General features: G+C 41.3%; 2 protein-coding genes across 2 annotated transcripts in view; both read right to left on the bottom strand.

Annotated features, from left to right (window-relative positions):
* Nucleotides 1–12,994, bottom strand: part of dntt (deoxynucleotidyltransferase, terminal) — a 101,260-nt gene that overhangs the window by 77,024 nt on the left and 11,242 nt on the right. Inside the window, exons 3-4 of the mRNA XM_072391429.1 lie at nt 12,357–12,458; nt 1,555–1,725 (exon numbers count right to left, since the gene is read on the bottom strand). Of these exons, the coding sequence (XP_072247530.1) occupies nt 1,555–1,725; nt 12,357–12,458 (273 nt within the window). The remainder of the gene's footprint in view (nt 1–1,554; nt 1,726–12,356; nt 12,459–12,994) is intronic.
* opn3 (opsin 3) overlaps nt 2,414–12,994 on the bottom strand; it is a 200,632-nt gene continuing 190,051 nt past the window's right edge. Inside the window, exon 5 of the transcript XR_011917034.1 lies at nt 2,414–2,428. The gene's annotated coding sequence lies outside the window, so the exon portion shown is untranslated. The remainder of the gene's footprint in view (nt 2,429–12,994) is intronic.

Genomic DNA, 12,994 nt, shown 5'->3' with positions numbered 1-12,994 from the left:
TGGTAGCATAGTTCAAACAACATATGCAGCGCTTTTTGTACAGTCTCTGTTGGACAATTTCTGAGCAGCATGGCTTTCTCAGATAATTAGACTACTTTATTATTTTTGAGTTGATGGCAGCCACCAGCCTCACACAGTGAGACTGAACGTGAGCTGCCAGCTGTCTTGCAGTAAAGTATAATTAATCAATCTCCTCTTCTTTTGTTTTTTGATTGTTTCCATCAGTTTCAGGGCCTCCTTGGGAGTCGTTTATTTCGCATATTGTTTATTTCATAGGGGCAGATGCCTTAACACAGAGAGTTGCGTATTAATTATCCGGTGGAATACGTCGCATCATTTACACCGAATGCTGATTTCCAGTGCCTGTCCTGTTTCTGTAGAGAGGAACTGAACTTCAGCCATTCTTGTAGACTCTACTGAAATATCCGCAGTGAAAACTAATGTGTGCTCCCAAGGTGTTACGTTCACATGAGTACCCAAAAGAAAAATTGGCATTCAGACCCGCATCAGATGACTCCCCAGTAGACGACTGCCAATTATGGACTTTCTCATTGGGCTGACGAGTCCGATGTTAGCAACGGTTGGCAGCTTTTTAAGCAGTGTAAAAATGGGTTCAAGTGTTAAAACAAGACTGTCCAGAGCCGTTATGTGTGTTTAACACCGGTGCTTCTTTGCTTTTAATGGTTTTTGGAGCTTTTCCATCCTGAAGCCTATGCATTATTAGCTTTTTGAAGGACTGCACATCTCTCTGATCTGCAAGTAAACTGACAATTACCTCCATGAAGGCTTAAAGCAGCTTTTAGAAAACAACCATGGTTAGAACTAAAATACATCGACGAAACTGTTGCCTTTATTGACACCACTTTCACAATTCACGAGCGGTTGCTGTCACGACAGCTTGAGGATGCATATTCTGCAAATGTAAATACTTTAACCTGCATGAACAAAACCCCCATGGGTGTATATTTAGGTGAAGTAGTCTTAAATGGCAAAGGGAAGTCATTATCCTATAGTGCTGATCAAACGATGGCATACATTCATCTCAAAACATGTTTAAAAGTGGCACTTTGAGCATACCCTCTGCATTTAAAAGCAGCAGGTTCCTGGCCGATCGTCAGTGTGTGATGAGTTGAGCGTGAGAACGGGTTGGACACAGCCAGTCCTCTGGCTTTGACTATTTTAGCTCAACAGTCACATAAGCTGCATTTAGCATTACCACTCACTACTACCTTGGGTTTTTCTTCTTTGGATGTCCTTAGATCCATTTTATGATGAATTTACGGAAGTATAAAGAAGAGTGAGAGGGGTAATCAATCATAATAAACATTGTATCATTTATTCTGACAACTCTGCATTCAAAAGAGATGTTTTTAGAAAATCTTTCCCAGGGCATAAAAACAATCATGGAGCTAAACTCGTGAAAATAATTCAAAGTCTGCTCTGCTTTTCCTTCTGGTATTGTTGATTTAATTCGGATGTCTTTTCTTGACAACACAATAAAACAAAGGGTCTAGCCCTTAGCTGGACTCTCTGCATGCAGAATCTGGGCCTTACCTCTATGACAGCCTTGATATGTTCACCCAGGAAAGGCAAGTCCTCTGTTGCCCTGACACACCGCACCACCCAGGGCAGACTCTTCAGGACAGATGCAGCTCTCCTGAAGGCCAAGCATTGACCCTCCATCTCATTGAATTCATAATTCTCCACCATCACTTCAAACGCATCCTACATAGAGGAGGAAGGCAGCAACAGATGAAGGCATATGGAAGGATACCATACTGTAGAGTTGATAAGAATTTTTCCTGCACAATGTGATGTAATAAGTACGTAAATCTGGCTTATTGACTAATCGCAAGTCATTTGAAATATCTAAACAGAATAACGAGAAAAGAGGACGAATGGTGGACAGGCAAAAGTGTGTCAGGCGTGCGTTCACATGTGAGACTCGCTGACCCGTAAAGAGAAACCAGACAGACATTTCCCCACTCTACCCTCTGTCTTCCATCTCTATTCCTGTCCCTGTTACTGTTCCTGTACAGGTCCTTTTGCTTGCTGCTTTTCTTCAGAATGACCTGACAGAGACGTTAGAGGTTGTGTGCACCAGACAAGAAGCTGTCATTTTCCACTTGTTCGCAGCAGGCTTCCCAGAGGGTCGCGATGGACTTTCCCTTTTCAAAGACAACATCCAGTTTTTGCTCAAATAGGTTGCAGCCAGGATCTTGGATGAATAAAGACTCCACTAAAGAGAAAACACAGCTTTCCAGTGTTAGACTTGACTCACAAGCTTTTGATTGAAACTGTTGTATCATGGGTTCTTTGAGAGAACTTTAGTGTTTTTCAAGAGACATTTTTGTTTTTGTGGCCCAAAACTGATGTTAACACGATATATCTCTTTTTGTCGAGTGTTAACAACGTTTTTATTAATATTCTAGTGCAACTTAGTGTTTTTCATCCCTAATCCTTACAGTATTTTTTAAATCTCTGAGCCGAGCCATGTTTCTTTTATGCCTAAATCTAACCTACTGTGACTGACAGCGAAGTCAGAAAGTCCGAAGTCGTTGGATGACACTGGTGTGGATGGTACTCAGACCTGGTTACAATTTGCACAGTCCACTGTGTCATACCATCCTCTAAGCCCTCCTGCCTGCTTCTAAGCTTTTTTAAAACAGCTCCTAGTCGTGCAGTATCTCGTCTATGACTCTTTCAAGTTATGCAAAATTCCAACATGTTACAAACTTGAAAGAAAAACTCAGACACGTAACATTTTTCAAACCTTGAAATGTAGTAATTTTACTAGTTTTCTACTTCCGTGACAGTTTCACATAATGCCAAACGTGGGCATGTCCCGATTTTGGAAGGCAGACATAGGCATATTAAGATTTATAGCCCAGAAAATGTAGTGATTTCACAGTTTGTGAGCTTTTAAGTGTCACATTTTGCAAAGGGAACCCACGTAGTTATTTTATTCTGGTGTGAGAGTGCATTGCTGATAATACTTTCCATTACAAGTTTTGCAATTCAATGCAACCGCTCTGCCATAAAGGCTTTTATGGCGCCATTAGAATTCCACTTTTTGTTCACATGGATCAATTTAACTGTGTCAGTGAGATTTTAGTTGGTTACAGTTGTGTATGCTTACGGTATATTGAGATGATTTTGTATACAGAGAGAATAGGTTTAAACATGGATAATTGTACAGGTCATAAATAAACTGTCAATCAATAGGAGCTCCAGTTATCTCATAGCTCAGGAGTTTATTAAATCCTTAATACACACCTTATTTCTCTATTTACACAGTTAGACTTCGCATTATTCCGCTGGGGAGACATGAATAATCTTGTTACTGTCTGTTATTATTCTACGTGTCACAACTTGTGGGGCGAAAAAAAGCAGAATGAAGTGACTGTCATAATGAAACGTCGCAGTAACATTGTCTTTTAAGAGAGTTAAGCTGGACTGCCTCACGGTTTGTGCTGCTGCTAAAGTGATGAGCCGCCGTTGCAGAACCAAGTGAATGAAAACATGTCGCAGCAAGAGGGGTGGGTCGTCCTCACTGCAGCCGTTCATCATCTAAACAAGTCATTCTGTCAGAAGCAGCATGACAAACGTCTGTTAGATGGAGCAGAATTGTGCAGTGAAAAACAGAGCAGTTGGGGGTTGTGATATTACTTCCGGCAGGCAGCACTCGTTCACGCAGTGAACTCTTTCATGTTGAAGCAAGACGGATCGTCAGAAATAGGTGTTCGGTGGAGCTCTTCCGGCAAAAGAAAGAAGCAGTAGATGTGAACGTTATTTACTCAAGCTACGCTTGCAAACACACACACAATGCCGGGAAAGTAATGTGATACAGTTTTCCCATTTAACTCGTGTATGGAAGCACATAACCTGAAATACAAATAGGTTGCAAATGTTCACCCCAGTAGCCTAAAGCGTTTTTGATATGTTCCTCTAAATTACCAAAATTTTAGAATTACATTGTCCTTTTTTTACGTATAAAACCGCATTGTATTTATTTGCTGTGGTTTTACTCTGTTGCCTCCAACACCAATTCTTTAATTTCTTAGTTTTATTGTTGCTTCAAAGAAGGAATCGCCCCGCCTGTCATTCCATCGCTTGTTAGAAAACCCATTATTCAGTCTGCTCCCTTCTTTCTGCTTTGTTTGTTTTCAGCTTCTGGCCATTATTTTTATTTTTTTTTTTAGTAATGTGACTCTCTTTTTTCAAAAACAGATTATTTCTCTTGTAATAGCAGAGAAAGCACAATTTTTACTTGTAACATTAATAATTTTTCTGCTCGATCCAGTGTCTCAGTAGGAAGGGATGTGCATTACTCAGTCTGCTTTATTATCTCTTTTTTTATTCTTTATATGATATTGTTTCTGCTGCTGTACAGTTTGTACAACACAGTTTATGCCACTGTGTGTTTGTTTCTATGCACTATAAAAAATGCTTAAAAATACATTAAAGAACCATGAACACTTATGGCCACAGATGCAGCTGATGTCCAGTTGTTGTTATGCAAGCAATACCAACAACTCTTAAACCCAATATTCCACCATTAGTAACAGCCTAGGGAATCTGCCTGAGAACCATATACTGAGTGTGCAGCAGGGCTGCCAGATAAAACAATGTCAAAGTTAGATCAAAATTAAATCTATGTCCATCTCAGTGATAAGTGTTTCACATTTTCAGTCTATCCAACTGACACCAGAAGGCCTGCCCTTCAGCACAAGCAAATGCGATAACAGCCAGCGTGTCTGGCCATCGTGAACAAATACACAAGCCTTTATTACAGCAGAACAATGTTTGAGCGGCCAGCAGGGAGGAGGACTGAGTGCATGTGGACTGGCAAGGCTTGCTGAGTTACACTGCTGCTACCTGACTGCTTCTGTTGCAACAGGTGAGCCTTTTAAATAACTTATTCTCAAGAAAGCAACTCAGGAAAAAATATTGCAACTTCAGTGCTGCCTGTTCCCGCCGCACGCAGAAAGAAACCAATTTTACCAAGTGCAACAGACCTACCTGCAGTTTTAGGAGAAAATGCAGCAGCCTGGCAGATGATAAAGACGCTAATGTGACAAAGATAGGAAACATGAAAGCATTATGTTGCTTATGTAATTAAGTGTAATGTAGATATGAATGTAACTGTAAATACATAAGAAAATAGCTAAGAAGTGTGCCGTTACACCTACACATTGACAGTGGAAGTGGAAGAAGTGTGCAAATTCTATATCATGATGAAGATCGAGATCGATCAATACAGACAATTACATCATGATATTGATTTTTGTCGTATAGCCCAGCCAGATTCTAGGTCAGCAAACGTATGATAGCTCCTGCTATCAGTGGCTTTTTTGTCATTTATATAGCGCATGATTAAGAATATAATAATAACAATGTATGTCAGTTAAATACCATATAGTGGACGAGTCAGCCTGCCAGCGCTCTGTGCTTGAATGGCAAACACAGAAAACTACTGCAAGCAATGAACCAGAGGAGTGCTAAATCAGGGGCATGAACTTAATGCAGCTCAGAGTTAGCAGAGCTGGACTCCAGCGCATTTCTGCCTTAATTTCCTCCCCTCCAGCCAAGCTGTGATCCGAGGTCACTGCACCACCCGTAGTTCTGTGTAGACACGCAGCCTCAGGTCAGTGAGCAGCAGACTTCAGTCCAGCTCACCCAGGAGACGCACTGACCTGTTTACTGCGGCACGTGGAAAGGAACGACCCTCTACATCCCGCAAACAAACACTCACAAGCACACAGCTGGGCTCTCCTAACAGCGTGCAACAAATAGGAAAGGCAAGCTTGTTACCGGATCGGTTACAGGGCACGCATGTGTTGTGCGAGTGTTTAGAGAGCAGAATGTGTTGGATGTGTTCGGATCAGTGGTTTGGAACACCGAGAGCATCCAAAATAACACCAGCTGCAGGGGAAACTTTGGGTTGCTTAGAATAAAAAGAGATAAGATATTGTTCAACAGGAAGTAGTTTGAGAATTTCTTGCACAATGACCAAGCAAAGGACTCTTAACAGGGACACTGGAAAGAGCTGGTCTTTAGCAGACCAAACTTATAATCAGTTTGGGGGATTCCAAATATCTGTATTTGGTGGAAGAACTGGCAATGTTGTGTACTAGGAAAGTGAGTGTGTTGTTTTTTTAACACACAAACACAACATGTTATTACAAATTTGATTTCGGTAATAGCATCACTTGGCTGGGGTTAGAAATCAAAACTAAGTATGGGATAGTCCATATGGAAATAAGCATTAAAGTCAGAATGAAGGTTTTCCACGAATGATACATCTTATGGGTTTGGATGTTGAGTTTAAAATATATATATATATATGTATTTTGTTCAACTTTCTGGCAGAAACTTTGCTTCTTGCTTGGTGTAATGTCAGACTAGTAAGTGGTCCTTAAATGTGGCCTACGACACTTTTGCCTCTGGGCTGTTGTAAGAATGAGACCACAAGCCACCAAAAGCACCTCTGTCCTCTGTCCTCAATCCATCCTGGGTGGGTACACTGCTGTATTTAGGGTTTTCAGCTTGTAATGCAATGCAGTCTGAACATACTCAATGTCTCCTAACTCTGCTTCCCTTTTACATGGAGAAGTGCAGCAGAATAAAGACTCAACAGAGAATTACCCAAAGCAATAGTGTAATTAGTTGAAATGAGTTTTGAAATGAGTGAAACAATGAAAACAACCCATCAGTCATATTTAATCATCCAACTTGTGGAAAAATGCTTCTTTAAAACCTCATGTGGACGAAATCCGTGACTGCCATGTTGTTCAGCAGCTGTTTGGAGTCAGCACTCCGGGCAGGATAATCCACCCTGCAAAGGCATTGATGTAATTGATGAGGAGTTGAGGCTGGTACTGGGTAACTTGGTAGGTGGGGACGTTGATATAGCACGGCGATTTACCCCCCACCACCAGATATCACGGACATGCCTGCGAGTCATGTTCACACAGCGGCCCGCCTCACCGCATGCACAAAAAGAAACCAAGAAAGGAGGTCAAAGAACCCACTGAGAAGAGTTTTAACGTGGTTAGCATCCCAGAGGTGGACCTATCCGTCCCATTTCGAATGAATGAGTAGTGGTCATGATTCTGGATCATATTTGTCCCGAGAACATGATGACAAAAGTGAGTTAACCCATTCTCTACAAACACCATCAAAGTAAAGTTTTAAGGGAGAAGTGGCAGTAGCTTTGAAGAACTTTCACTTTCTAAAGCACAAAAAAAATCCACTTCTTGAACTTTCATAGAAGTCTTTCCTTTGAGCTGTGACCTCTACACGGTGAAGGAGTCGGTCTGTGTCAGGGCCCCTCCATCAATCTGCTCATCCATGACATTTCTTTGGTCAATACACCGGAGGGCTTGTACCGCGGGCTGTTTGCTCGTTTGTATCTGAGCTTATATACTCTACATCTGTGTTGCCATTAGAGAAAAGGCATGCCGTGCTGCACATCAATCAGCCAAGACATAAACATCAATTTTTGTCTTTCTGGACTTCAGGCTTGTGGTGGAATTATGACGGCAGTAGACTCGAGGCTACACAGATGAAAAAAAAAAAACAGAGTGGGTGTTGGATTGACTTGTGTGTGTAAATACGGTGTAGATTTCCTAGTCACGGGCTGAGGTGGTGTTAGACATAGCAAAAGGGCAGGCAGGAATGATAAGAGTGTGAAAGAAAGGCAGAGAGGGATAAAGACGAAGCAGGGATGAATAAATCAATAATGCATGGCTGTGGAATGAAGGGCCGCTTGCTGCCAGTGTGTGATTGACACCTCACTGGGGTGCTGTTGCTGGGATGATGCTCATCCACTCTTTCTGATCGTGAAACTACAATATCCTACTGACTCCCTCCTTCTGCTCCAAGAGATACTGCTCCACCCTCAGTACTTAGCATTGTATCTTAAAATCAAGAAAAATATCTCTGACCCATTCTGACATTTAATGGCAGTAAAAAAATAAAAAACAAACAGCTTTTATTTTTACTTATTTTTCTTTTTGCTTGATATTTGATTATTTGGCCTAAAGTGACCGAGAACTCACAGAAATGAATGTTGGAAATAAGTCCTACTTTACTTCATATTCCAGGCCAAATTTGAGCAGTGTCCATTGAAATGGATTTTAAAACACTCGGGGTGGGTGAAATATGTGAAAAGGGTGAAAAAAATCTGCTGCATAGAGAAGACTAAATCTTATTAGGGATTCATTGGCTTTAGCTCAGTTAAAGTATGTGCCAGATCAATATTCATTCAGAACAACAGCACACCAGTCGTAGAGGATGAGGAGCGGGAGAACGCTGAAGCTTGTTTTAAAGGGAGAAGATGGCAGTTATCGACGCTTCACATGCCTATGCGTGGGAAACTTAAGCAGAGATGGCCACGTACCCAGACCTAAGAAGTGTACTCACACTGAGTATTTATACATTTACACTATATACATAGTGTGTCTATTTCTGGCTGCCAAGTCAGTTAAAATGAGAAGAAAAAGAGACATCCGTTCAGCTTTTAAGGACAGCAAAATGCCAAGTAAGTACAATGTCCCTGGTAATTTCAAAGGCATTTTGACATTATCATTAGAGAGAAGTGAAGTGCTGGTGAAAATGCTTCATAATGGCCTCATCGGGATACAGTAACAAATAAGAACAGAGCTGGTCTGTGAGAGACAGGGACTGCCAGTAATAGCGGCCCCCTCAGCATTTGTTCTGGAGAAATACTTTAGATTATTGACCACTCCATCACTGAAATACAACTTCTGCTTATGTTGGCTGTATTACTGTACTAGCCTATTGGCTACTATGCTAAAATGGTCATTTGACCTCTTTCCCTGCAACTCAGCAGGAAGCTTCTCGTTGCACTTCCATAATTGTCTACTGGAACAAACTTGAAGCCAGACTGAGAGCTTATCCAGTGCTGTTGATACATTATGGTCTCATGGTAAAACATGGATTACTCAAGTCCAAGTGGACACTTCGCTTTTTAAATATTGTATTTAAGCTGATTCATTTTGTGCCCGAACCATGTTTGCAGATGAGGTTGGACTCATCAGCTGGTAAGCATCTAAACGAAGACTGACCTTGTGAACCGAATAAAGAGCAAGTAACAGTGAAGTTTGAGGAGATAAAAACGGTAGAATCCGTTGACTCAGTTCCCCCATTGACTCACCTAATTTTGTGAATTTTTTTTCTTTTTTTTTTCTTGACATAGTGATTCATGTCTGGTGGGAAATGGGGTTTAATAAAAATAGAAATGTCAGGCAGATGAACAGTACAATAATGGTAATTACACTGAATCTTGGACAGCGATGCAATGTGTCACCTCTGTGTAGACAAGCTGAATGAAATGCAGAATAGATGAACTCTTGTTCATTTGGTGTTTCAAATTTCCTGTTTTCTTTCCTCTAAATGTTAACAGAGTCAGATCATCTGTTTTTTTTCTTGTTTTTTCTTCTGTTGTTGATTCGATGCAGCTGAGAAATTCCAGATTGACATTCTGACCTGCTTTTGCTTCCTGGTGAATAATCACAAAACAACAACAAAAAAAAATAGTTCTCCCTCGAACAAATGGTGCCCCACGCTGCTTCCTAATTGAGAGTCTTTCAAAGTTAGAGACATAAAACATAACCTCAAGGGGGCTCTCTAGGATTAAATATTCTTTTATTCTAAAATCATGCTACTTATCTGCAGATCGGTATGACTCGACCTCTGAAGCTTCTGTATTTATGTGTAGATTAATATATTATCCGAGATAACTGTAACTAGGACTTAGCACTCGTGGTGGCAGTCAGATTTTTTGATTCTTTTTGTGAGTTTTGTTCTTTTTTGGACACAAGCTCACATTGTTGTGGTTGCTAGGTGACAGTGGCAAGTGGGAAGGCAAGACAGTAGTTAATGTACCACAAACAAACTAAACCGCCTCTTTGGGCTTGGTCCAAAAAAAGCCTGCCATATATTTAATTTATTATCTAAAGAGTGTTGTTCGTTTTGTGGTGTTTAATTGTGTGGGTGTGCTGCATGTTGATAAGACATATTTTGTAGTTTCTGCCTTCAGATGTGTATATAGACATTCACACCACAGTCATGCCACCTGCATCATACTTGCTAATGAGTGAGAACGAGCTCAACATCCACAAAGGAACAGCTGTAATCCATATTTGGCCAGGTTTTTATGTGACCAACACGACTTGAAAGCAAAACTCCCTGCCAGCAAATGGCAGCAAACGTACAGTTTGAAGTTAAGTTCCCATTCTCAGAAGTAGACGTGATCTGACGAGGTCTTGTTTGAATAAATCACTTTGGGTGTTCAGTTATGATTTATCGTGCAATGAGAGAAATGAAATGAGAGAGATCCTTCTCAACCACTTAAATCTGCCACTACATCAAAAAGAAATGCAAACCTACGCTGTGTACCTCTGTAACTATGTGGAAATATGACAAATTAACTCCCAGCTCCCTCAAAGCTTCTTCATTAGATATGCATTCACAGGGATTACATCATTCCAATCTCTTGCAATCAAGCAGACAGCAGCGCCCACATAAAGGATTGCTTTACCATTTTGGATCAATTTTGCTTGCTCCTCATTAGAACTGCCACTATAGTATCATATGCCATGTCTGTTAGTGTGCAGGCTCTTTTTTCTTTTTTACTCGGGGACTTGGTTTACAGTCAGAAGGCGATGCAACACATTTTCTATTTCTGGCTGACATGGATAGTTCAAGTAATTGCTTTTTTTTTTCTACCCCAAGTAAAGTGTTTTACTTGGGGTTTTCTCAGCTCCGCAGATAGAACAACCCTTTGCTCTGATCTGAAAGTCTCTCTCGGTATAGCTTTATGTGGAGATAATGAGCTAATCACGGGGATAGAGAAACGAAGCGGGTTTGCTAATTAAGGAGTTAATGCCGTGGAAAGAAACCAGGGATAAGAAACCGAACAGCATCCTCCAGCTGAGAGGCGGGATGGTGTGCACATCTGTATCTGCTCTGCCCATCCGTGGAGGCAAACACGTGTGTGTGCATGTGTGATTCTGGGAGAGTTTCAGCAACACGCTCGGAAGCACATAAGGGCAAATATCCGGCTACATGCGTGCATCTATTAGGAACGTTTAATGTCACTGGGAAGTAAAGGCTCATTACAAAACAGATGCCTCACAAGCCCCTGTAAGCTGTGCTTAATAGGTTTTAACAAAAACCCATCAGCAGGTCCTCACACTCCTACACAGGAACCCACATAGGTTTGCCTGTCAGTTCAGTTATATTACTCATCTCATACCTCAAAATTCATATTTGGCGGAAAATAATAGCAGAACACATCACGAAGAGTCCACTTGAAGAGAATGTGTTTTTTGGCACATTCTCTGCATTTCTTCGTCTGAATGCCCCTTTAGGTAAATACTGTTTTCACTGAGTTTTTACGGTTATTTATTTCAGCTGTCTCAAAGGGATAGTTTTACAGTTTGTTTGAGGTTGTGGTTTCCAGAATTTCCAAAAAGAATCTTACTATAAACCAGTTTTCTACTATGCCTCAGTCCATTTTAAGTCCGATTCAGCCCAGAGGAGATGGCAGCTTTTACGGATCCTGTCCTCATGTGGCTTCTTCTTTTCATGATAAAGCTTTAAACTGCATTTGTGGAGGACGCGGTGAGCTGTGTTCACAGGCAATAACTTCTGGAAGTGTTCCTGAGCCCATGCGGTGCTTTCCATGACAGAATCAGGCATTCACATTTTACAGCATTACAAATGGCTTTGTAAAACAGAAATGGTAGCTTAGACTTTTGTTCACGCCATCGGAAACAGCACCACTGTTAATTCATTGGGCTTTATTCTGCATCTAAGATAACCTACCATTCATTATCAGCGCCACATAATTTCCCTTTTCTTTCACGCTCATCCACACCAAAGTCAATTAACAGCTTTGCCATTCTCTTGGGGAACCTGAGAGACCCCCTCCTCAGATGCCGACACTACCCTCCACTCCCTCCCACTCTGCCCAGCAGATGGCAGAGAGACAGATCCATCATTGCTTGAGAGGAGTGTCACGTCCATCGCCCCTCTTGGCATAGCGCGGCAGCACCTCAGGGCACGTCCAAGCCAGCCCCCATACCACGGATCATGGACATGTCAGCTGTTACGTCTCTAAACAGCCGCAGCTGCAGATGCTACTAATTTCTAGGTTAATGTATTTTGGGGAGAGCAGTGTTAGGGTTCTGGTGAGTGTAGAAAGCCAGCTATCCAATTAGGGCAGAACAGATTATGGAGCTTTTTACACAGCTAAGCAAGAGAGCCAGCATCTGCTCGCTGAACACAGATGTGGCCAGAGTGGGGTTAGAGCAGACGTTTCTTACTGTGAAAATCTTGTTGTGGTTTTCTGTGGTTGTTCGTCTCTGGCAGGCATATTGAGACACTCTGACCACAGGAGTAGATGAAGTAACTTCTGGCAAGGCGTCCTGTGTACAAAAAAAAGAACAAAAAAAACCAAAGACTCATACAAACTCCCACAACTACATACAGTCGTTTGAAGAAAAAAGTATGTTTCTATTCTAAGGTTTTATCTCTCAGGACATAGTAAAAATGAACCATCTTCTCTTTTAACAACTCTAAAAAAAGAACAACACATAACACATTACATGTTTATGACAATCACCTTTACCAGCAATAACTTGAAGTAATTGTTTTTCTCTCACATCTCAGTCTCTCACATCGTTGTGTGAGAATTTTGTCTCACTCTCCTTTACAACATTGCTTCCATTCATTGAGTTCTGCAGTTATTTGAGGCCTGTAGAGTCTGAGATGTAGCTCTTGCAGTTTGTTGTGCAGATTCTCTGACCTTGGGATAAACCCATCGGAACATTCATTCTTGGGAAGATTGGCAACTGCCTGTAGAGTGACTGCTTCTAAATAGTTTGGAAATGGCCTTATAACCCTACGCCAATCTATGGGCGACAACAGTTGCTTCTCTAAGATCATTGCTGATGTCTTTCCT

This window comes from Leuresthes tenuis, unplaced genomic scaffold (assembly GCF_036924035.1).
Source record: "Leuresthes tenuis unplaced genomic scaffold, fLeuTen1.0.hap1 SCAF_8, whole genome shotgun sequence".
In the NCBI taxonomy this organism is placed as follows: Eukaryota; Metazoa; Chordata; class Actinopteri; order Atheriniformes; family Atherinopsidae; genus Leuresthes; species Leuresthes tenuis.
Note: the sequence above shows the minus strand (reverse complement) of the source record. Positions and strands in the feature narration are given on the sequence as shown.